Here is a 26,381-nt window from a genome sequence, read left to right as displayed (position 1 = left end):
CTCAGAAATGAAAGCACTAGCCAACTCCTATCAGAGATGTTTGTCTTTCGTTTTGAGATGTCTTTTATTTTGTATTTTGGTTCCAGTTTGTGTCTATATCCTTTTGGACACTGTATACCTACAATCGAGAGCTGGTTTACCCCAAAAGCCTTGATGGAGTCATCCCGCTCTGGTTAAATCACGCTATGGTGAGTAAGAAACACCCCTGCCTCTTGCAGAGAAGAGAGACTTTGCAACACGTGTCCCACCGTTGCATTGTGTCGCTTTCCAGAAGAGTTTCACGGCTTCTTCTTTCTCACCTCCTCCTTCCTACTTATCTGAATCTGATGTTGAGCTGTATGCAGCAAACAGATGCATGGTGCTTGAAGTTGCCTCAAGAAGCCTTTTAGCACACAAGGAATGTCAGTGAATCGGTGCTTGTCAAACCTCTGAAGTCAATGAAATGATGTGTAGTCATAAGGAAAAAAAAATCTCTTCTCGGTTATTGTAGCTCAAAAAATAAACTGTTTCTGCAAACAGAAGTCTATGAAATACAAAATGGCTGGGAGTATAACAAAGCAGTTCTTAATTTTTAAAAAAGGTGAAAGAACCAAAGAACATCTGACAGCTCTACAGCTAATAAGCTAATGTGTGCACAGCTTTGAATAGCTGAATTGCAATGATTGTTTACAGATTTTCTATAAATACTTTCCAGATTTCTCCTTCATTTGCTCTGGCTGTTTTTATGATGTGTTGAATAATCACATATTTCTCATCAGTCAAGTGTAAGGAGGCTGACAGTAACATGGAAACCGTGGGTGGATTGTAAGGTCAGGGAGGCCTCGTGGGGCTAATGGGAAGGGGGAGAGAAGGGAGCGGTTCAGCGCTAGACTGAATCAGAGAAGCCAAAAAGTATGAAATAATCGCACAGAAGACTCATTTCTCTCCAGACTTCATTTCTTAAGTACAACGCTTTGCAACCCACCGCAGCAGTTCCCGGCGCGTGTTGAAGATAAATGCAGGAGGCTTTGGGGTTTCTGGCTGAGGACACTCGCTAAAGGTTTTGAGCAGCCACCCCATTTAGACAGGGGTATTCAGATACGTGTGCCTGGAATCCACACACACAGGCATGTCCGCATTACTGGTATCTGTGTGATAAACTGCAGCCATCGTGCACTTTTAACCTTATCACCTGCTCTCTGCCCACCAATTCATCTCCACCAGGGTCTTTATGCGGCTGTCCAAACCTCCACACAGACGCAAACGGGCACCACTCTCTCTCAAAACCATCATCCACCAAAAAGAAAGATTCCTTGTGTCCTCAGCATCATGCTGGTTTCAGGTCCGGGATTTGGTATGGAGTTTGGTTGAAGTTTAAAATCAGATTTGGTTGAAGTTTAAAATCTTCATGGTAGTGGAGGTGCTGAGGAAGGGGAGGGCACAGGGTGGAGCTGAGAGGAGATGGGCTTTGCTGCTTGTTTTAATCCCGGTGCACAGCTGAGAATTTGCCCTTTCCATTTCCACATTTGTTTATGACATGGGAAGGTTGAGAGGTGCTAGAACGTACATTTTTATTTCATGTGCAAGAACTCTTTGCAGGAATCCCACAAACGTATTCGTTATAACTTCTTTCTTACCCTACCTACATCTACATTTCATAACAGAGTCATTCTGACAACAACAAAAAGCTTTTCCATTTCAGAAATGTCAAAAACAGGTGTTAAAAAAGGAAAACAATTCTTCCTCAAAATTATTTTGACGAGAGAGAAACTTCACATAAAGCAAAGCTCTATCACAACCTAGTATTTTATTTCTAAAGCTCTTAATACACTGCAGACATCTTGTGCTTGACAGTTCCTGGGTGGGAAATTTTCCTTCCAGTCACTATCGAGCGCAAAACATCTGCCACCAGCGTAGACTGATCCCCGCTATTGACAATCCTCACATTTTGGGACACCTTCCAACAGGTGCCTCCAGGCTTAGCTGAGGCATTTCTTTCTTCCAACCCAAAATATCCCCTGGGAAGCCTAGGAAGATCCAGGGAGCTACCGACACTTTAAGGGACAATCTCCAAGTACTGATTGCCAAGCAGACGCTTTTTCTTTGGGTTCATTTCCTTGCACATTGCTATACTTTATGGCTCTGAGATTACAGACATTTCATGGCAGATTGAGGCAGCATCTAACTGGCTTTGGTGGAAAAAGGCATCGGTATATCAGTAGTAGACGTCAGTGCCATATCATTTGCAGTGGGAGTATTTTTTTTTTATCTCAGTCTATTTTAACGTTGTAAATAGGGAAAGCATATGTTGTTATGTAACTGAAGAGTGAACCTAAAAAATAGTCATGCAAAAACACTTCAGGAATACCAAGCTCCATGAGTTCGCGGTGATGCTGCAGCACCTTCCTTGCAAAAATGAACTAGCCATTTATTTTTCTCACATTTACTGCTCTTACAGCGGGAAAGTGTTGTTGCCCACCTGGTAGCCCAGAGTCGTACAGAGAGCACTACATTTTAGGCATGTTTTTGCACGCTGAGCAGAAACATTTTCTGTTTTGCAGAAAGGATGGCTAATGCTGAAAGGAATCTTGCTAATATTTGAAGGAGGCCAAATACTCCAGTCTACCTGGGTTTCTCTCTTTGCCTTTCTACTGAGATTAACCCAAGGGCTGTGCCTCAGTTTCCACTTCTGTTTGCCTGGGATAATTATGTTTTACCATCTTTATACAAAGCTTTGAGTTTCATGGATGAAAAAAAAAACCCTACTTATGTCTCAAGCACAATTATTTTATTTGAACAAGATTTTCGAAGTGGAAGATGGCTGAGACAAAAGATATGCTGGCCAATTTGTCAAGTGAAATTGTTTATTTCTTTCCCAGTCATCTCTTTTCAAGCAACATCTGGATACTCTCCAGAAGGCAACTAACTGCTGGAGACAGCTTGGATTAAATCATATGCATGTATTATTCAACTTGATGGCAGTATAGGGGAACGCTACATTTTGAAGGGGCTGACAGAATTGAACACTAAACAAAGAGGGGCAACGGTGGGTCAGAAGAGATCAGTCAAAAACATTTTAATCTGTAACAAAAGAAAAGATACACATCGACATTGACCAGATACGTTCACAAAAATGGTAATGGTACAATTGCCTTTTGTAAAAGAGGTTTATATTTTCAGTCTGTAAGGCACAGTTCCTGTAAAATGCAAATTTTATTGTAAAAAGCACAATTTTCTTTATTTTCAGGCTGCAGCTAAGTTTAGTTTAGCCATCTGTTTTCCTAATTTATTCTGTAGCCGCTTTACCCTCTCACCTTGGCAAAAATCAGCATTTTAGTGTCCTGGGCACTTTACTGACACATAGTTATGAACTGTGCGTGTTCTGAAGACCTTGTAAGCTAAACAACTAAGAATAAAAAAGGAGGGATGGTAAACAGAGGCACAGAAGAAAAATGACTTACCTGGCAGGCTTTCAGCAAAGATGACAACAGACCCCACGTGGCCTGAGCCTCTCAAGCTCCTTTGCACTTTGCCCCCATGTAGCGAAGCAGTATCTGAATGTCTAAAAAAAATGCAAGGGAGTGAAAGAACAACCTGGGTGCATACAAGTAATTTTCCTTCACTGAAGCAAGCCACCGATGCCCTGACAGTAAGAATACCAGCAACACTTGCCACGTCCCCTCTCATCTTGGAGCTTCTTGGTATCTACAAGCTGCTTGTGTTCTGCCCACCTAGCTAAACCATTACCTTCCCTAGTGCAGACACAACTACATCCACGGAAATGTTATTTTGGATCAGTATGATTTACTTCCATCTGGAAAAGAAAATAAGTTACATGAGTACAAATTACTCTTACTCCTATGCGAGGGCATCTGTGTGAAGGATTGTATTGTCCTACAGCTACTGTAGGAAGCTGCTGCAACGCTAACCAACCAAGGGGCTGCAAAATCAGTGTGTGGAGCAGAACCCGCTTGTCCAGGCCACTCTAACCGGACTCCTGCTCCAGGTGTGTGCACAAGAACCACATTAGGTTCATCTTTGACCATCTTAAACGATTCTCCTTGCAACTGGTATTTAATGCTTAATAATTCTTGCATACTTACACAAGAGAGAAATGTTTCCATTTGTTTGCATTTCACAGTATCTCAATTTTAAGCTGTCTGGCAACTATGGACATTCATAGGCTTCCAATTACATTCAGCTTTTGGCAAAGAAGAATGTGTGTGTGAGGGATATGGCACATGAAATTAATCACCCCACACATTTAAGAGCAAAGATGCTTAGCTTTTCCCAGCACTACATATATTTTTTTTGAAGTTTCTATTTTTGTTGACATAAGCCTATTTCCTCAGGGAGAAAGTATGTGTTTCACAGACAAATATTATGGCAGGGAATCCTCCCTGGCTGCTGCTACCCCGGTACGCACAGGTGCAGTCTCTGTAACCCACCCTGTGAAGGAACAGCTGGAGACAAATATTCCACGGCAAAGGTTGTGTCACTTCAGTCTCATGTCAGCTTCCAGCTGCAGTGCAACATCCGTTTCTTAGACTAGGTATCTAATGTCAGGGAGAAACGCAATTAAAATTCTGGCATTGACACGGAGGCAAAACATTTGCTAGTAAGCAACAGGATATTCAGCCAGGGCCTTATTTCCAAAAACACATGCGTGCATGCAGAAAATGTTATCTCTGGAGCTCTTTTACCTTTGATCATACAATTGGTCTGATGTTTCATCCATTTTTCACAATAACACTTCCAAACTACCTACACGTCTCAGAAAAAGCGGAAAAAAAAAAATGTTGCTTTTCAGATGAGCATGAACGGACGTGGAAAGGACAGAAACAGATAGTAGCTGATGGTTCAGAGAGGAGTGCTGCTGGAGTTAAATTGAGCAATAGCTTCTGACTAATTTGTCACCACACCTGCTCAGTAACAGGACTCCTTGTGCCTCCCGCTCTACCCATAAAATAAATCTGTGGTTCCCTCAAAATGCACTGATGGTTGAGAATATAAAAGACATGTAGTAACTCTAAGAGAGAATTATTTCTTTGACTAAATATGGCTATGTACTAGTTAAAGCAATAAAATGAACAATAATGCTTAATCCCCTCCCACCCTGAAAAACAAAGGGAGGTTAAGAGAGGAAGAAAAATGTATAAGATTACAAAAGAAAATTTTAAAGGAGGCATTTGAATGAAGGCAGTGTCATAGCAAAATAAATCAAAAGAGGGAATTTGTTCCAAAATGAAGCCAAGAAAGGAGAGAGCATATAGAGATTCAGAAAATTATGAGGAGTATAAAACTAAATAGAGGTTATGGTGACAGGAAGCCATTTAGTTTTATTATGCTCAGATAACACAGGCTGTAACTGTTTATGAAAGCATCCAACCCAAGGAAATTTCCATAGACAAGAGGACATTTCCCAACAAAGAGCTGAATAACTGGGTAAACACCTCAAGGGTCAACCAATGAACACTGGCTTCATGAGCCTCATAAAACAGCACCGAAATGGGTTTTTACTTATTCTTTGCAGTAACATACCGACGGAGAAGATACAAGCATGAGTATCGGCCACGAGTGGTTGTGAGCACACAAGCTCTGCAGGGAATTTGTCTGAAAGGAGAAACACGGGCAGTTTTTCAAAAGCACTTGATGGTGTCCAACTGTGCCCAGTGGAGTTTAGTTTGGCCAGTAGTAACGTTTGTGAAAAATCCTCCGCTAAAGTCTCACATGTTAATGGAAAGCAGACACGGAGAGTATGTAAATGCAGATGAATTAGAAACAAACAGCTATGGTCAACCGAGGCATCATTTCCTTCATTCTGGAGTCAAACAGGGTCAAACTGAGTCAAACTGCGACGCACGCGTTAGGCGTATGAGTGATCTCAGCAGCTCTGGGGAGATTATTCATGGGCTTAAAACTCAGCCTAGGCTGGAGCCTGCAGCTGAACACAAACTCTACCCAACCCTGTCTTCTCAGCCCCAGGAAACTCGCTTTTACTTATATTCTCAACAGCAAAATGAGGATATAACATTGAATAAATACACAAATTACTCAAAATATGGGAAGTAAAAATTCCATATTGTCTTACCAAACAGTGGAAATAATATCCAGAGAGGACTATTTATCTCAGTTTAAACTCATGAACCTGAAATGTATCCTGAGAAACATACAACATAGGGTAGGAAACAAAAAATAAAGAAGCAGGAGAATGTTATAATTTCATTCTTCTCCGCAGGAGATGAGTTAACATGCCAATATTTCAGATGAAGTTCAGCATACGTTTAAGAAACTTTCTTCCCCCTGTATTCATATGCCAGAGTTTATGAGCAACAAAAAGAATTTTGCAATTTTATAACTAGTTCAGGTTCACCCGAGTTTGTCAGGAAAAAAGCAAAGAAACGAAACCCAAGTTAAAAATCATAATAAGTGCCAAAAAGAGCCACAGAGGATTTAAAATCAAATGTTTGGAATCAGAATTCAGATAGGAGTCTGATTAGTTAACAAAATGTCTCTGATAATTTTGGAAGTCCCATAAATTTTATCTTTCCCCTGTACAAATAATTTTTTTAAAAAAGGCGTTTAAAATACTTCTGTACTTACAAAATTTGTAAGCTGAAAGCTTTCCTCAACAAACAGAGGTTATTAGACAAGTAAATATATTAATATTTCAAAGAACATAAAAATAAGTACTAACAGGATTCCTGCCAAGAGAAGAAAAAAGCTCTCTGATTCAGTTCGGTGCATTGATAGTCTGATCAGTACACACAGCTATTGTTTTAGCCCATTTTCCTTACATTGGAGTGAAATAGGTTTTTTCTCCCTCTGTGATAATTATTTTTGACAGTTTCACTGTTTATATGTGAAACTGAGAAACTGTTAATTGAAATAAAAAATGAGTCACTGTTTCCAGCAATTTTTGCCAATGTTTTGATCTGTGTCAATCTGAGCTTAATTATTAAGTTTTCTTTAAAGCAAGAGGCAAAACTGTATATTTTAATTTGTCCCCATACAAATACTTTACTCTTCAGACATATGTCAGTTTAAGGATATAAAGCGCAGCTAAATAGGGTTGAAAGTATATTTGATGACCATGCACTAGAGACGTATGGTAAAAATAACTCAAATGAGAAAATACATCTTTTTTATTGAGAAGGATACAAGACTTACTTAAAGCCTTTCAGCAGATATGATTAACCATGATATATGGTCTATCACTAATGATGCTGCCAAAGTCAACGTCTATCAGCTGTGAGAGGGAAATCATTTGGAAAGCCAACAGCATGTCGTAGGCAAAGGGCAGGCTTTGCACCCCGTAGCCAACCACACGTTCCTCTGATGTCTGCTGTACAAATATGCGTTTGCTCTCATAAACATGATTGCTTATTCAGTAGAAATTCCACTGTCATTTTACCCTTAATGGACAAACTGGGCTCGGCAGAAGTACGTGAAGTCACCAGTAGACTCTGGGATAGCAGAAGTGCAAGGGTAGATTTTCCCATGTGTTTATTGGGCCTGGGGTGTCTGTGTACATGAGAAGGAAGGGGGGGAGGGGGGAAGAAGCTTTATAACCACAAAGGAAAAATGCTAAACCAAAAAATTTTCATCCTGGGGGTGCATGAAGTAGCTGAGAACTGTTGTAGAAATCTGTCTCAAGAAGGCATTTGCATGGCAAGTTTAAATGACCCTACAAAAAGCATGTCTAGTTTATATATACAGTGATTCTCTCTAACTAGGAATAAGCTAATAATCTAATAATAAATAAAATTGGATTAATATATGGCAAAATATTTTTTAAAAGATACAATTATTTGTACAGAATACACAGCACACACTTTAATAAGTCATGTGCCAGTGTCATCAATGGACTTGGGAAGAAAGCAGCTTTCCTATGCCACAAATTTCTTTTTTTTTTTCTTTTTTTTTTTTCTTTTTCCAAACTGGGATAGATCCAAGATCTTTAACAAACTGTTCACAAACAAGATGCAGACAGCTCCACTCCTGAACGCTTTCACTGCTCTTGGAGGTGGAAGCACTCTTCCAGGCAGTGGAAAGCTTGGCTTCAAGTCCCTGCAAATCAGGCAGAGCAGAAATTTGAACCTACCTCTTCCACTAAATCCTTGGCTATTTCCAAAAGCAGCCAAATTTTCCAGCTTTGCCAGTAACTTTCAAACTTCTTTTGATTTATGGGCCTTTGAGTATTTTCTCTAACTCCTCCATAACTGGAGGAGCCCACCAAAAAATGACTAGTTAAGCAAATCAGCATTTTTTTAAACCAATACAGAATAAAAAGAAGAGCTCCCAACTGTCTTTCACAACCACCACCCGTTTGCTACTCCTCTGCAGCACCAATGCGCCTGTTAGAGCAGTGGGTACCCCTTGCCACCCCCAGCTTGTTGCCCCCTGTGACCATATCATGCTGTCCGTACGTTGGTGGTGTGCTGCTGCCGGGTGCCTCTGGCCATCATCCAGTGCGGTGCCGCTCACTCCCGCGAGGCAAATGAGAAATTGTAAATGAGGTGCAAAGCTCTGCTTTTCTCTCCTCTTCCCCCTTTCCTGCGGGATTCACGTACTGTAAGGCAGTGCAAAGATGCATGAACTGAGAAAGAGAAGAAGTTGGCTAAGCGAGTGGAGACGTTGGTGGTCTTAGTCATGATAGCTTGCTCCCATCAGAAGAGGAGAGCTCTCATTTCTCCGTGCTTTCATCCCCTGCTTCTGGACACTGCACCGGCTCTGAAGCCTGCATGGCCCTTAGTAGCTGGTTCAGAGGAAAACTGAGGCTGGGTCAGAGATGCCCAGAGGGTGCTTGGCAGAATCACACTCAACTTCTCGTCTAGCTTCTCCCGTAAAGGGCTTTCCCAGCTCCCCTAGGTGGTCGTTTCCCTGCTTGCCCTTGCTACATATTTCCCAGTATAAAGCTACATCTCTCTTGACAAAAACTGAGCCGATCACCCTTGGTCCTACCCACGATGGACATGGAGAACTCGCCTATCGCAGTCATCGCAGTATCAACTTCTCAAGCCTTTGAACCTTTCTCATTTTCCTTTTCTCTCTAGACGCAACAACGCATTCAGTCCTGATTACTACGCCTGTCTTTGGACTGCTTTCCTGTTCTTACTTTCTTGCTGTTCGTGCTGTCCTTTTCTGGACATGCTCCAAATTATCTGCACCTGTCAAAGTGGGGTGCCCTAAATCAGACACACAGTGCCAGCTAAAACCTCATCAATTCAAGTGGAGCAGCATAGCTACTTCCCAGGTCTTTCTTACACACAATATTCCTGTTAATACTATCCCAGAACGCCACACACTTTTTCTATGAAAGCAGCATCATACTGCTGACTTGTACTTATTTAATATTCACTCTGAGAACAAAAAGCCCCAAACTAAGGAAATAAGGATATAAAATAACCCCCACCTAAAAACTGTTCACTTCAACAAAGGATTATTTCACCAGCACTCCTACTAAATCCCTCTTAGGACAGCAATAATACAGCCGGAACAACCAGCTTGTAGTTGTTAAAAGTGTTTAAATTAATTAAAAGACTAGCAAGGACATTTCATGTATCCCAAAGGAATTTTGTAGCCCACTGGATGTCAGATGAAAACCAGGACTTACATCCACTTCACATAATGGAAAAATCCACTGCGAAAAGCTAAAGCCTAAAAGTGAGGACAAAGTGCAAGTTTTCCATCATTGCTGTCTTGCACGGGCATTTTGGTTTTATTCAAAGACAAACTATTGACCACCTATGGAAAATAAATTTTTTTTTAGTCATTCTAAAAGCAGCTTAACACATAGATTTCTGACTAATAGACAGTTGCAGGGATTATAGATGAAAACTGTGTGCACCGAAGACATTTTTGTGATTAAATGAATCCAGGAGTCACTTGTACCGGTACAACGAGACCTCTGCTATCAACAAAGCGGGTTGTAGAGCTGAAGAATATCTTTGTGAAACAGAACAGAGGAGAATCTCAATGCCAATGAGTGAGAGGAACTGGAACATCAAATAAATCTTCTCTATCTCTTTTCTTTGAAAAATGGTAACTGAGATGGAAGGGTTATTTTGGTAGTAGGACAGCCAGGTATGAAAAGCAGCTCCTGGGGGTGCGCTGGGGGGCCTGGCGGAGGACATGCAGCTTCCAGTGAGCTATCGCTTGGCAGTGGCAGACAAAAATGGATGTCTGCCTCTTAAACAAATAGGTAAAGAATGTTTTCATGCATGCTGTATGTAGCTCAGTGTGCATTTAAAGAATTTCATGTGTATTTGTGGCAACTTATACTATAAATATACAGCAAGAGAACTTTGACACCATACTACCATATCAGATACTCAGCACAGCTTCTGACAAATACATACATTGAAGGTACTAGAACCACTTCCTTGGGACAAGAGGAAACTTCATACCATACACCCAGCAGGTTGTGCCTTTAGGGAAAAACAAAAAACCATTAGTTTGGTGTTTTTTTCTGTCTAAAAGTCTGTCTACCTTTCTCTGCTGCCCTCTCCCCCTTCCTCCCCCATTTACCTGTGAAACTATTTGCTTAATTAATAGGAATTTAACCAACTAGTCAGCTACAGTTGTTGCTATAGTTTCCTACCATTGCACCTCATTGACTGTTTTTGCTGTGTTGTTCCCCAGTGTTGTTTAGGCCTTCTGTCCCAGGTATTGCAACTTAAAACTATTGTTTGCTTGCACAGGGAATATTACAAAACTTTTAGTGGGGAAATTTCACTCCAACAAATTGTTTTCTGAGGTTGCCACAAATCAGCCAACAAGTTGAGGTGTTAGCATCCCAAGGCCCCGCATTGTCTGTTGAACATCGGAGCCCAGAAGGACTTCCACTGTGCTCCCATACTCCCCACAATGAGGAGCATCCCATTTGGAGGCAGCTCCCCACCACAAAACAGTCAGTGCCACCAAGCTGTCTGCCCTGTGCTGAAAATCCTCCATGCTCAGACAGTTATCATCATAAAAGCCCTTGAAACTGAAGCTGCTTAATACAATTCAAACTCTTTGACCAAAAAAGAGAGAAGAAAAAAAAGCTTCTCCAGCAAGCTAACTCTTTACTAACTCTTCGTTAAGCTTGTTTGAAGTTCCTTCATCATCTTGAATCACAGCTAACTTAAATCCTCTGTATGTTTACCACCACATTTTTCAGTTTACAAAGAGAAGCACAACACACTGCAATTGCACTGGGGTAAATAATAAATGACAATATATAAAATACAATAACAACTTGAAGAGAACATGAAGGCAATTCAGCAATTGCTTAATGAGTTCAAGGAGGAGACTTTTGACATCCCCAAGCGCACATGACAATAGACTTCAATATCTGTTGTACTCTAATGGGAATTACCAAAAAAATTATTGCATTATAAACTGTAAAAGGAAAGCTCACCTATTATAAAGTAATGCAGATCATTCTACAGGCAGACCTCATTACAGTACTTTTTACAGCATACTAACAAGAAAATTTCTGTGCTCATTACTGCAGGGGTACTTCTTCACTATAAAAAAAATGAAGTATGCGCATTTGTATACAATTACATTCAGTATTGTTAAATAATCCTTTGCTCACAGGCAGGCTCTTGAGCTTCGTGACCAGCCACGACCAAAGGCGAGGCACTGCGACCGGTCAGTGACGGACTCTCTTTTCTCCTCAGCACACGGCTGTATTGCCATTTGCTGTCCTGGAAATCCTTGTGACGCCGCACCGTTACCCAGCAAAGAAGAAGGGATTGATCCTATTAGGATTTGTCGCTTTTCTGTATATCAGTTGGTAAGAATTACGTACTTTAAAACATTTTCTTCAAGTGATCTACTTTGTAAAACAAGGCCAAACGCTGTACTGAGATTTAAGTTCCCTCCCAGGCGCATGGGAGACAGCAGTCTGTTCTGTGGAGAAGTCATTTAAACTTCAGCCGAGACCCATGAAAACTATTTCCAGACGTAGGCAGAGCAGGTTTCTTCAAACACAGTACAGGTCCTGAGACCATACATAGTATCTCCTCCTCTTCTAAGTCCTCTTATAGAAAAGCAACTAGATTTCCATAAACTCCAGGGTACTTTGGGTTATGTTTGCTGGGCTGGAGTTTTTATTTCTACCAGTACCATCAAATTTACCTCTGCTCACTGTCTTCCTCACTGCAAAAACACCAAATCTCAAAGGTCTAGGGGCCACAGGAGCAGAAGAGGAGTAAAACTCAGTTTGTATTTGGCAGGGACACATGGCTGGGTTTAGAAACTTGAGACAGAAAATGATACTCAGAGCCAGGTGCAAACTGGCGGGTAGCAAGGAGGCATCTGCCCCACTACCACCTCCCACTCCACTGGTGGACACCGCCTACATTTCCAGCAATGTGCCACAGTTGATCTCCAACCTGTTGGAGGGTGATCTTGAGACAATAAACTATATCTAACCAGGCCCAGCCCATAGCCATCCACCCACCTCCTCTGTGTGTGTCATAGCACCCCTGGAGCTGGGTTTGCATCTGCTCCTGCTCATTGCATCCTGGTTGCAGTGCTGGGATCTGGAGGCACTGCCCGCTCCATCTAAATATGGGCAGCTGCCAACACTTCAAACCACTCTGAGGATGCCTTATGTTGAGACTCAGCTCGGGAACGAGTCCGTATAGTTTCAGGGTATGCTGCGATATCACTTTCCAGAGCTCAGGAAACACTGGGGCCCTAGGGTGGAGGATACAGAACAACTGGTCAGCAGGGAGGTGACTTGTCCTCATGCAAAGATTTCTAAGAAGTCGCTGGGACTATGAGGGAACCCATCCTTCCCATTCCTACCCACCAGTTCTTACTCTCAGTTAGAGGCTACCTTCAGCCCACCGAATGGAAATCTGGAATAGAAAATAAACTGCACAGATGAAACGCTCTTATGACTTGAAACCCATCAGAGTGGCTGTGGAAGCAATGGACTTCACTGCTACATTACGTAACCAAGTTAGGAGCCATTTATCCTAATCCAGAGCCTAATAGGATTACGACCACGGCTTCCTAAATTTCTTTTCTATGTTCTGCTTCACCCAGTTGCTTAACGCCAGTTTTGTTTTGCTTGTCTTCTGACAGCATTTGGTTTTTACTGTCTTTGAGACCAGAGAGCTCTCCAGGCAGCTATTCCAATCATGTGTGCCATGCCTTCCCCTAAAGCCCTTATCAGCTGAGCAATTTCACCCCACAGGAGACACGGCTCATGCCAGGACCTGAATCCTCATCAAAGGATGAGGATCAACACAAGCATCAACACATCTGAGCCCTCCCAGTATCTTCTCTGCATTGATGTTGCATGGTGCTGCTGAAGTCCTAAGTGGAAGGTGGTCCCCTAGAACGCTTGTCCCCTGTGTCCCAGGGCCCTGATAACTGCATAAAAGATATTAGGATTTCAGTACTGTTGCTTTCTCTCCTCCTGAGGCAGCAAGGAACCTGCTGTCTGGTTTCTTTTTGCCTCCTTGTCTTGGTTCCCTGCAACCACAGACAACAGCTTTCAACTAACAGAAAAAGTTTTTTGGCCTGTGCACTGAAATCTTAACACGTGTACACATTTTACTGTTGGTGCTGCAACCCGGTGATTTAATAGCCCCGTTTGGGCAGCTTATGTTTCACAAGCAACAGAGTCCTTCCTAAAAGCCTCTCCTTGAACTGTCACTGTCATCACTGCGCTTCCCCTTCCCCAGTGTCGATGGACTGAGAACTGACTGGTCCCTGCAAGGCAGTAAAGAAACTGAGCAGCCGGTGATGCCTTGCACCAGGTATCTGCCTCTGAGCGGGGCTTCCCTATAGCTTTGAATACCCATAGTGTTCAAAAAGGAAAGGTGGCTTTCAGTTGTGGGACACCAGGGCTAAGAGAACTGTTAGCCATGTTAGTTAATTCTTGCAAGGATGGATCTTGCATCTCCTGGTTGGGTTAAGTAATGCCTTACTCCTGGAGTCATCACACTGAAAACAGTGAAGAATATATAAATTTTAGAACTGGCATTTTAAGTCTTAAAAAGGAAGTAACAATAGATTGCCCTTTCCCATTTCAGTGGTAGTAGATCAGTACAAAATAAATCTTAATCTTCACAATTCTGCATGTGTCTTCAGAGAAAAGTTCGAACTACATTTGCAAGGGAATATAAATCATTATAGACTGCACTCTGTATACAAAACTAAAATACAAAAAAACCCAAACCAAATTAAATCTGGAGACTGATGGCTTTCTTGCAATATGTCCATATTCCACCTCTGTTAGGAATCAAAATATTTTTCCTTCACTGCATGCTCATTTTCAGTTCACAACCTTTTAATTTTGAATTAACTGAAGTCTCAGAGGCTCATGTGTGGCCAATATGTTCTTTTCTCCTTTCTGGATCTTCCCATTTAATAATTCCCTAGAGATACTTTTTTTCCCCTTCAGTGAATGCATGAATGCAGTGGTCCCATTAACATTAATGGACGGGTAATGAGAGGACAGGAGAAATTCCCCAGTTGCATCCAGATGTGCTATGGCAGCACATCACCTCTCCCTGGTATCTATATGCTGTCCTCTATCCTATAGCAGTTTGGCAACTTTGGTTATAACCAGGGCTGTTATCTCAATCTATCCTCCCCATAATTCTGGGCATTGTCTGCTTCTGACTCACTCACTGATATCCAGGGTAAAATCTTGGTAAAAATCAAAATTTGGTGAAATGAAGTCTTCAGAATAATAAGCCTCTGAATCCTGCATGTATATTTAACAGGTGATTACCCATGAGAAATGAGCAATATGTATTTGCAAGTTGTGGGATGCATTTTATGAAATCCCTAGCGAAAAAAAAGGCAACCAAAAACTAAAACAAAAACCTGTCAACCATTCTGTGATCAAAATGAGTAAAAGTTCAGGAATCTGGAGGTATGCCCCAAGATAAAAAAACCTGGCAACACACAGCTCCTACCAAGTCAGGAAGCTGAAAGTGCTTTAGTTCTCCTGCATAGTCATTTGTTTAGGTTTGAAAATATGGGTTAGAGTGCTTCGAGAGGCACGCCAGCTGGCCAAATTGCATCAAGATAATCTAGTTCCTCGTTACATAAAATAAAGGCGGTTGTCACTCTCTCTTTTACTGTTTGAGATGCATTAAGAAAATAGTAGCCCTGTGCAGTGAAGAACACATGCTGATATTTGCATGGGCTCCAGTTAGCACCCGGTCTTCAGTATTTCTGCTCAGCCTCTCTGTGGCCTTTTGTGCAGGCTTTTTCTCTTTTTTTTTTAAATTACTTAGCTGTTTCACAGCCTTGTTGGTTTGATGAAAGAACTTTAAATCATGAAAATGAGTCTCTACACTTAACACTTCCGTGCTCAGTCCAGACAGCTCTGCTACCAAACCCCTCCATTTCTCCACTCTACCCCTTAGCTGGGGATTAGTGAATCTCTCTTTACAAGCAGGGCAAAACCCCACCTCTTTTATGCCCTACTCCTTCCTTCTCTAACTAGAAAGGCAGAAATCATCTTTTCAGACTTTTTTTTTCCTTAGCACTCTCCCATTCCTCAGTTTCATGACACAGTTTCAGGCTGGTGGGGCAGCCTGTTTGTCACTCCTCGTTGAGGCGTGATGCTCAATGTAAGGTGGCAGGCTGGGTGCCATCAGAGAGAGTGGGATTGCATTCCCATGTTAGCACTGGTGGTGGAAAGTATGGCATACTCCTCAGATGTGGGTTTTTTAAATCAAGAATTAAACCTTTTAGGACTCTTTGGACCCAAAGGTTCTTTTTAGGGAAGTGCTGCCCATCGTTAGAATGGCACATCCTCATAACAATCACTGGAGACCTGCCCTATTTTTTATGTTCTGGACATATTAAATACAAATATATATAATTTCATCCATAAAAACATATTTTTTCCTATATTTAATAGATAAAGACCATTTTTATATTCTTAAGTCCAGGCATTTGCTACCAGCCACTCTTAAGAGCCATAAACAATGAAAATAATACCAGTGAACTGACAGCCACTACAAGATGTTTTTTGAGAGAAGAAAAAGGCAGAAAGAGAGGGCCTAAGTAGAGGAAAAGAAGCCCTATAAAGCAGGCATATTCATCCTCTTACTTTTCCTTCTTTCCCTTTTCCAAGCAGTGCTTTGCAAATGCTTCTGGCACAAAGGAGCAAATCTGTTTCCTTCCTACCTGCTCCTCCTCTCCTTCTCCTCTTAGACAGAGAGAAAAGGTGCTGGAGAATTCCCCTTGCCCTCTTGCCTCCTGAAAAATTCTTTCCACTCCCCAAAACAGTGGTCAACAGTGGCAGTGGTCTATCAGAGACAGTGAGAAACAGACATTGTCTCCACAGACCCTCGAGATCTGGATAGGGGCTGAAAAGCTGTTGTAACTAGAGGGCAAACACATATGTGAGAGCTTATTTGGATAAGCTTCACTTAGAATAGCCAAGTGCACATCCCTATTTCTGAGCATTTTGCTATTTTACTGTTATTTTACTGCTGTTAATAGCCAATGCCACCAGGGTGACAGCAGAACACTGTGTGCATTTCAACCTGCGCTGAAACCCATCTAATTTAGCAGCGGCTCAAGTGTGCTTCACAGCAAATAGCCCAAATGCCGAGGAGATGTATCGACAGCTGAGCTAATTTTCTCTGTATCAAGATTGTTTTGATAACTTGGCCCTTCAGGAGTTAGAAATCATGAAGTGGTTCTTCTAACTGAATGGTCCTAACCAAAGGTCTTTTCTCTCCTTGCCTAGGGTCCTGTGGATTTATTCTGTAACGGGAGAGTGGGTATATCCTCTCTTTGCTTTGTTCAGCCCGGCCGGGCTAGCAGCCCTTTTCGCCGGTAGCCTTGCCATCATCATATCTTTCTACAACTTTGGGGAGTTCCTCAACCGAATGATATGGGGTCAGTCCAAGTTTTGTTTTTCACTTCTATCCATATGAAAAAAAAATTATCTAAAATGAATTCCTGTGATTGCCTAGGCAGGTGGGGAGAGGAAGGGAGCCCTTGTACACTGGAGGGTGGCATTTGGGTGTCTGATAGAGATTGCCAGGTTCTAACCAGTTACTAACAGAGAACAAATCGGAGCAAGAATCCCAGCCCTACCAGATAAAAGGCTGGGCCAGGTTTCTCTAATGCGGCTCAAGAAGCACCTCTTACCAGCATGATCACTGGATTTTGAATTCCTTCTCAAACAAGGGTCCAGAGAAGCCAAATCTCTCTGGCTAAAACTCTTACACCTGCATCATGTGGTGTTTGTCAGACTAGGGAATGTTTACTGACAATTTATAGGAAGGCATTAGTGTATCCACGTGAAAGCATTGCAGCAGCTCCATGAGGAAAACACCACTTCAGAAAGTTTTACAAACTGTTGAGAACATCTCCCTTCTGCTTTGGTAGTGGTAAAATCAGTAGTGATGTAAAGAAAATGAAAGGCAGCTTCCTTAGACAAATGGGCAGTTAGGAAAAAAAAAAGTAGTTTAGGAGGACACATTCAACAGATGGAAGAAAGAACTGATGAAGCAGCTTTGGGAGTTTGGCATGGGATATTATTATTATTATTATTATTATTATTATTATTATTATTATTATTATTATTATTATTATTATTTTCCCCCTTCTGGTTTCCTCTCTCCTTTTTCATTCAAGATTAAGTTTTTGAGGATGAAAGTGTTTCTGTCAGGAAAATGTGTGTATTTTATTTAGGACAAATGTGTGAACATTTGCAATTTTTTAAACTAGCTTTCTGATGAAAGAAAAAACGCTGCAAAAGCGCCTCTGAAAATAAATAAGACAACCTCCCTCTGTTCTCAGGGAACATTTGATGCCTGATCCATTTTGTGAAGTCTCACATGCCTGTCAAGCCAAAGTAGAGTGTCTGTAGCTAGTCTCTCACCATCCGTACTCAGCTACCTAAAAGCAGCAGATTGACTTTCAAATGTGCTGAATAACCAACATCACCACTTGATACCTTTGCAAATAAGATGCTTGCGCTACACGTCCACGTTTGGAAATTTTGGCCGAATTCTGTTCTTGCCGAGACATGTTACGAGATGAGGATTGCTGGTAAATGAAAACAGATCTGCAGCCTTTCTGCACTAGCTCTGGTTTAAGAGGCATTACATAAATAGTAACGATTACAAATCAAAGACCACATCATCACTACAAGACAGGATAGGCCTTTATATGAGATCTGATATCTGATACATCTAGGTATCAGATTTTTTCATCACTGAGTACGTATTAGTAATTTCAGGCCTAGAGTATGCCTGATGCATAAGTTGGAGATAATCAGAATTAAAATCATTTGATTTCCAGGGTGTTAATTGATCGGACCAAAGGTCGTGCCAAGCAGAGATCAAATGAAGTGCAAAAATCAGACACATTTTGAACAGCTGACTAAATATACTCGCTTAAGAGATATTAATTTAAGAGATGTCTAAAGAAACTGGGGCAAGCACTCAACTTTCTTTTCTGTGCACACAGAAAGGCTGAAAAGCACCCTCAGTTGTGACAGCATGAATGTAACCTCAGAGAATATATATGAACACAGCATACACGATATCCTCCATTGACATCTGGTGTGCTCTTGCAGTCCATGGAGGCCTCCTGTGTGTGGTGGGTCTGCCTCTCCATGCATACTTGACATTTTCCAAAGGAGCCACAAAATCATGGCCATAGCAATTACATGGCGTTTTCATCCACGTGCAGGACACATCCCCTGAGTTACAGTTCCCTGTGTTTGTGCAAACTCTTGCTACTTCACGTGCATCCTCAGCTCGTCGCCCCCAGGCATGGCAGCATTCCCTAGATTTGCTGTACGCTGATAAAAGAAGCCGCAAGCTGCACCCCAATAGCTGGCAACTCTGCGGTATCCGAGGCTGCAGTTTGGTAATACGGGGCCTTTGGCAGCAATAACTTCTCACTAAGCTCCAGCCCACTGCCCCTCACTCCTTCCTACTCCACCACACACACCTGTTTCTTGCAAGCAGGGGCTGTTTTCAACTCGGATCATCTTCCTGATCCATTTCCCAGCTGTGTCCACCCAAGAGAAGGGTAGGACTTCCTTAAGCTGGTATTGATAACAAGGTGCCAATAAGCATTGAAACACAGCCAGAGGGAAGCTATTCCAAATTACAGTGTGCCAGAGTCTTAATATGTTCCTGACTGAGACAAATCTTTGGCTCAGCATTGCCAGAGTAAAAACAGCTGCAAACTGAATGAAGACGCAATTCCAACATACCTTTGTTCTCACAGCAAAAACGGCTCCACGTACTTTTTTTCATCCTACCCTTTCCTGTCTCACCTTCCCCTCACAATAAGGGAGATGATGCAGTTAAAATAACCCTGCAGAAAAAAACCCCCACACAAAGCAAACCAATCTGTGGTGGTAGAGGACAGACCTCTTCATCTCTCCGTACCCTCCACCCTGCCCACCTCTTCCCTCCCCCAAAAGAAAAGGTACGGGGAAGGGCACTTCTCCCCTCTCTTTTGCTTCCTGCTCAGTCCCCCGAAGGCACAGTCTGAGTTACAGAGCAATGCAATGGTCCACTAGGTTCCTATAGGCACATCTGGAAACACCTTCCCCAATAACACCTGTAGCCACCAAGCAATTAGACCTGATGCTGGTGGCATCTGCCAAGGTGGAGAGCCCTGCCCGGGCTGCTGCGACCAGGCTTCGCCCCAAAGGGAAAGGCTCTGGGGCAGCTTCTTCTTTTTCTTTCTTTCCCACTTGAAGGAAGAAAGCTTGCCGAGTTTGTGCCCAGATAAGCTGTGTTTATTCAAAGGTACAAGAAGTGATTAACAAATAGCTCCACATGAGTGGCAAGCCTGGTTTCCTTCTGGACTTACATCCTGTAGCAGACTGTAGGCTGCAAATGAAGCTTGTCCCGCAGCGTCCCATGCTTCATATGGGCTCTCTTCCATGTTCCTTTATACCTTCAGGCCACTATCACTTTTCCTAAAACCAGCTACATATATATTTATCCTTTTTTGCCCTTAAAGGTATATTCAGTTCCAACTTATTCCAAAGTCTATGGATGGCAGCTTTCAGCTTCCAGCAAGTAATTTTTAAAGCTATGTCCTGTGCTTGACCAAAAAGCAGCAGTATCATTTCTGAGAGCTGGAAATTCCAGGCTGTTGAATAATATAACCTTGTTTTTGCTTTTCAGAACAACCAAAAGATGCCAGACCCTAAATTTGTTTTATTATTTATAGGCAAACTGTTTCATACAGTATTGGAGGTTTTAAAAATGTATTATCTCTCATGTGCCTCTCCCTCCCCTTGCACAGTTGGATTGGTGGTAACTAAGGCAACCCAGCTGCACAGCCTGAGAGGCACAGAAAATTGTACCAGTAATGACTTTTTTTTGTTTTAAATCCCAGAGTTTCTAGAGTACTAGACAATGTTGAGCAATACAGAAACTCCAAAGAGGATAATTGGAAACAATGGGCTGATTCTTTTACTGCCATAAATTTACCTCAGCCAAGAATTTGGCTGCAGGGTCCGAGTACCAAAGATGAACAGTGCGATAGCTTCCCCCGTTCCCTACGGGTAGAAAACATCACGCAGACAACTGATCTGATGTTACTTTGACCAGTCAAACTAGAACCCTCAAAAATAAAGCAAAGCCGTTTTCCCTCGGGTTTTGCTCCTGGTGAGACAAACAGATCCTTGGGAGAAATTCAGATCAAAGCTCTCCCATCAGACGAGCAACATTTCAGGTGAGGTCTCTTCTCTGGCACCAGCATTTGAAGATGGAGCAGATTCATTTGTCTTCCATCTAACACACCTGAAAAAAAACCCCAAACCAACATTCATCAGCTGCTTCATTTCAATACTTTGAAATGCAGGTGGATAGGAGTGATAGCTAGCAACAGCTACTCGCTCCACCAGTGATTTAAATGCCTGCTGAGGGACACTGGGCAAACCCCTTGCAAGATTTTACAGCTGCACAGCCTCTGCCAAGCCCAGAGAAATGCTCATCCCCAGGTGGTGGAACTGTCCTTTGCGAGAGAAGTGGGGCAGAAAGGGAGGCTGGCTGTCGGAGCAGGCAGCAGCTCCAACAGACCCATGCCTGGACGCTCGCTGTCTTCCAGGAGGGAAAGCTTTGGCCAGCAGCTGGACGAGGAACACTGCGGGGGCAAAGCCAGAATTAAAGATACTGTAAAGCAAGGGATAAGGCAGTACAACAAGAATAAGAGCCACTGCTCTCAGGAAAAGGAGGGAACTTAGAGTGGAGTAACTTCCTCGTGCCCAGTGCATGGAGGGATGTGCTCCTCCAGATCTTCTACGAGCTCTTGAATAGCTTGCGAAGACATTGCTGAAACGTATTCACCTAAGGCTGAGCTAAAGTTAGACGGCAATCTTCTCTTTAACATATTTTTCCTCTTCTTTTTGGAGTACTTTTGCATTAAATGCATTTTCCAGAAACATACAACATGTTTTAAGAACTGTTTTCCCTGGGTTTTATTTTTGTATTTATGTGCTTGTGAAACCAAACTCCCTTAATACCCTGTAGTCAGCTATTGAGAAACCCAGCCTATGTGACAGCACATGAATCTGTGCAATACAAAGCAATACTATAATACGATTGAATTTTTGATGCTCTCATTCTTCAGAGCAGCTGTTGAGATTACAGAAACCCGAGTGGCAAATAAAGGGATGCAAAGGGCAACTGTGTGGGGTACGAAGTCATTCTACCATTGAACTGGTACAGGCTTATGAACGGCAGTTTTTGTATGAATGTTAAAATGATCATGTTCTGCAGGTAGTTATCAATCCAGTCACAGGTTCCACCCTTCGTTATTACAGTGTCCAGGAGGGATTTTTAAACTGAACCTCCTTTCCAGAAGATACCTTCATTTGTTCTATCATGCCTTTAAAAACAAAGAGTAAGAGTCCAGTCCAATCTATTTCTTTCAGTGAACAAATAATGTTTATATCTACAGTTTCACTATATTGCCAGTGACGAATGGAACTCAAATTTAAGAGGATTTACAGCCCAGAGTTTGCAAACTAAATACGAATATTTACTTTTGTCTCATCCATTCATCCTAGTTGTGCCACAAACCTGTCATGGCATATTTATATCCTTCATATTTGTCACTCCCCCAAGCTGCAGTTTACCCCTCGGGTAGAGGAGGCTAGCTATTTAAAGGAAACCTGCACCATCTGTCACATGCCCTACTCTTGCTGACAAGTTTATCTGATGATCCACTGGAGGGAGACCGGATCGGAAGCTCTGGCAACCCAGGGCTTACGACTTCATCCGTGGAGGCCAGACAGTAACAGGTGCTTGCTAATACGCTGCCCCTAGCCTAACAAGCTAGTCTTTTTTTTGGCGGAGTTTTTTCTCCCTCATCTTTAAAATGTCTATTTGGTCAGTACAAAATACTTACGGGATCATTTGGGAAAGAAGAAATGCCAGGATTTTGTTCCATATCAGGTCAATTGCCAAATGCTGTGCAGGCTGGAGATAAAGAAAATACAGCAATTAGTGTTTCAGAGCCTCTGAAGTCTATGGACAAGGAAAGCACCTTTAAAAGAAGGTTCCCTGTGAGTAAATGATCATCAACAGTGAAGAAGAGAGGCTGAGACAGTGCTTAAATAAGGGTACCCAAATGTTTCGTTATTGCCACATTTGATGCCCCACGGTAGCACATCTGGTCTCTAGCTGGTGCTTCAGAAAGCTACAGGTCTTTGGTAGGTCCTCTGCCATCCTGGCCAGACATGTGAGGATGCTCCAGATATCTTAGCTGCAGGATTAATCACCTGCTGCCTTTTCAGATGAGCTTTATTTTTAAAGCTTTTCACATATTCTTGCACCAAGCTAGGCTTGTTTGGCAGCAGACACTTTTTCCCCACTAGCAAAGCACCATTATTTTCCAAGAGATGTGGCCCATGGTAGATTTCAAACCATTCCTCAGTAGTCGAGTAATCCCTTACTTGCTAGGGACATCCCAGGCTCATTCGACTTCTGCAGCACTTCGGCATTAGCGGCTGGTCCAAGCCATGCACTCATAGCTCCCACTCCAGACGGGTTCAGTTCCCCAGGGATGTTGGGAGGCTGGGGCGAGGTTCACATCCTCTTCCCAACAGTGTGCTTGATCTGTGAGAGGAACTTCTCTGTTGTGCCTTTGTTTCCAATAAGCTGTCTTCTTCTGCCTCCAAACAGGAGATTCAATAGTAATACTGGACTACAGGCGGAAAGGCAAGTGAATCCTCCTCTTCAAGCCAAACAATCTCTCCATGAATGCTGAAGCCATGAAGTAGAGGAAAATAAATGCAGCTGTGATAAATCCTTTCTCCAATGCATTGCAGCTTCTGGTGAAGCCATTATGTCATCAGACATATGGAAAACTGGTGGAAAATATGAAATGTTTGCCTCTTACATGATAACTCTGCAACTGCTATGAGTAAGAAAATTGCGTTCGTCTCTTTACACAGATTTCTCATCTCTTGCACAATGTATGTGAGGATGTGTCCATGGTTAAAACTCGTCACTGGTAAACGAACTCCCTCATGAGCTTGGCACCACTCTGTGAAAGACCTGTGAATGCAAGCCAGCTCTTGTTTGGATTACCCTTCATCAAGTCTGGAAAAAATTAAGGGGAGGGGGGGTAATTTTTACAGTGCTGTGACTTCCAAGATAGCTAGATAACAAATTGGGCTAACAAGGACTGTAATTAGGAATGTCTGCTCAGAAAGTTCACCATGAAGCCAAGTTCTTCTAATGAGAAACATTCTGGAATATTAATATGCATAATATCTCCCCTCCACTTTAACGGGAAATCTGAATGCAACACTTTCTTCCTTTTTCTTGGTTTCAGTTAATCTTGCAGCAAAAGTAACCTAATTATACTGACTGTATGATTGCTGTGACAGAAAGCATGTTAATTTAAAGCACTGTTTAACATAAAGCTGCCTGCCATATAATTACACTCCATTCACATGTTTACTAATCTTGCTCAATATAGCTGATTTCTGTTATTAGCCTCAACATCTTGTTAACATCTAAAACACTGGAGATCTGCTTTGCAAACTCCAATAAACAGGCAAAACCGACAGTAGCATAAGTGTTCCTAAATGGTCAACATGAAAAAGAAAGATCTCTGTTATTAGCCTTGCATTTAAATGAGGATTTGAAACTAGTTGCAGTACTTAAATGTCTAACTCCATCTTCATTGCCAAAACCCCTAGCTTAGAGCTACTGTGCACACAGTTCACCGGGGTGTTATTTTCATCTTTCAAATGCTGCTGGAGCTTAGTAAAAACGAAACACATTGTAAGCTGTGAGCAATAAATAAAATAATGTGTATGCATAAGATTGTTCTTCTCACATGTTAAGCACCTGATAAAATTCTAGTCTGGGAAGTTAACATACTAGGGCTAGACTGTAAACTAAGTTAACTCAATGAAAGATGTGCGCACGTGCGATGATTCCCAGCTTATCCAGATAACTTGCTCCAGCTAACTTCGCAAGGGGAATGTAAGCAATTACACACACACAGCCCCCCCCCCCCCACCTCATTTTCTGTTGAAGCTAAAGGAGAACATGGAAAGAATTCAGCTGAAAGATGCTGGTTAAAGGAAGTATTTCAGAGAGGCAGACAGAAGAAAACCCATGAAGGGAATGAGGGAAGAGGAGAAAGTTTAGGAGACTCCCTGTACAGGTTTGTTGGGGTGGGGTTTTTGGAGGGTTTTTGTTTGTTTGTTTGTTTTTCTTTTTTTTTTTTTCCTAATAGTCCAGTACAAGCAGTTTAAATGTCAGAAACTCAAAATAAAGCCTGAGCCTTGACATGGAGGGGCACTTTTTTCCACATCCAGCCAGGAGATGCACGGCAGATCTCGCGCTTGGCTCCTGCTGACACCAAGATTTACCGTTGGGATCTGGCGTGGTGGTTTTCCTGCTGGACTACAGGGGTCCAGCAGGAGAGGAGAATCATGGTGGGGGTTGTTTCTTTCTTTGAAAAGGGCTCAGAAGAGGCACTGCGCTCTGCTACGTCCTGCATGGAGAGGCTGGATCCGGGTCATGCGCTTTGGGAAAGCGGTCAGGAATGTCTGTCCCCAAAACACAGCCGCAGGGATCTTGGGTTTGCTTTGCTCCTTTCTCTGATGCACACGAAGCCCTGTAAGGAGGAAAGCATACATTGTGGAACCCACGATGTATACATCGTGCATACATCACGAACCCACGCTTTCCCTGTGATTTCAGAAAGGCTGAGTACACTGAGTAAGGATCTGGCCTTTATGACATTTACACTAGATTTCTCTTTCCAGTCTGTTTCTCTCATTTTATTTTGAGTAAGTATGCAACGTCAGTCAGAACTGTTTATTTATAGCTGTCGATTTTCATGGCTGTATAAATTAGATGTTATTACTGAATGAGACGCCCGCCCACTCACCCAGTGCAGCTGTACAGGAATCCTTTCATGCTGCTCGACGGTACGCGGTCTCCATCGGGAGGAAAATGACATGCTCCCAGTCAGACCAAGGGACCGCTGCTTAAACCCTCGGGCGAAAAAACAGCAATTAATTTTTTCCGCAGTACAATGTGCAGTATGACAACCACAATTACCTAATACTATTTAGACCTGCCACTTTTGTTTGGTAGGGAGAAAATGAAGGTTTCAATTCACCAGAGCAAAAAACCCCAAACGAGAACCTACCCCTGGACTTTCTTTTTACAAGATTAAGCAATTTTTCTTTGGAGGGAGTGAGGGGGATGGGGACAGTCAGGGGAAATAAAAGTGAAATTGGTCGTTATTTGAGAGAGAGCACCATCAGAAAATAAGGACCCATCCCATACACACAGAGAGCTATTTCCAGCAGAAACAGCTGGAAAGCAATATCCACCACGATTAGGAGCTTTCATCTTAGCTCACACCTTTGTAACAGTTTACTCCCACAAAAAGCATAGGCAAGTGCTAATTTATTGCCTCCCCAAATTCCCACACAAACTTCTTGGTTTGGGTCTCTGCCAGAGTTTCAGGGTCACAATCTGACCTCAATAACATAACTTAGGATTGTTCCAGGCCCTCAGTGGAACTACTGAAGATTTACTTTGATGGATATGGGGCCGGGATCTGGCATGCAGAAAATATGCATTTACATTCTACCAAAGTGTCTAAAATAGTTGCCCAGGGAGGCTGAAATTCAATTTGTGACCTTGTAGTCACTTGGCAGAGCACAAAATTAAATATTTTGTGCCACAAAATTAACCAGAGAGTCTCAGGGGTAGTGGTAAGAGGAGGCTTAGAATCAACCATGAGAGCCAAACTAAGACCTATTTCCCAGGCAAGTTATTCAGTAAATATTGGAAAAAATCATAGCATTCATATCTGGGTTCAAAATAATTTTTTAGTATTTAGTTAGTATTTAACCTTACTGATTATCCGGTTACCTCAGAGGAAGAGGTTATTGGCTG

General features: G+C 42.2%; 1 protein-coding gene and 1 long non-coding RNA gene across 3 annotated transcripts in view; one reads left to right on the top strand and one right to left on the bottom strand.

The window, feature by feature from the left end:
• ADTRP (androgen dependent TFPI regulating protein) overlaps positions 1–23,173 on the top strand; it is a 32,292-nt gene extending 9,119 nt beyond the window's left edge. Inside the window, exons 3-6 of the mRNA XM_072851387.1 lie at positions 87–188; positions 11,649–11,764; positions 16,706–16,857; positions 23,130–23,173. Of these exons, the coding sequence (XP_072707488.1) occupies positions 87–188; positions 11,649–11,764; positions 16,706–16,857; positions 23,130–23,173 (414 nt within the window). The remainder of the gene's footprint in view (positions 1–86; positions 189–11,648; positions 11,765–16,705; positions 16,858–23,129) is intronic.
• On the bottom strand, positions 20,392–25,462 carry LOC140647020 (uncharacterized). Of its 2 annotated transcripts, XR_012040634.1 has the most exons (4): positions 25,360–25,462; positions 24,836–25,083; positions 22,354–22,424; positions 20,392–20,744 (listed from the first exon to the last, which is right to left on the bottom strand). It is a non-coding gene; the product is annotated as an uncharacterized lncRNA (long non-coding RNA). The 2 variants fall into 2 exon arrangements; XR_012040635.1 differs by lacking the exons at positions 24,836–25,083; positions 25,360–25,462 and adding an exon at positions 22,901–23,062.
• Between the last annotated feature and the right edge of the window lie 919 nt (positions 25,463–26,381).

This window comes from Ciconia boyciana, chromosome 2 (genome assembly GCF_034638445.1).
Source record: "Ciconia boyciana chromosome 2, ASM3463844v1, whole genome shotgun sequence".
NCBI classification, from domain to species: Eukaryota; Metazoa; Chordata; class Aves; order Ciconiiformes; family Ciconiidae; genus Ciconia; species Ciconia boyciana.
This window is presented reverse-complemented; position numbering and strand designations above follow the sequence as displayed.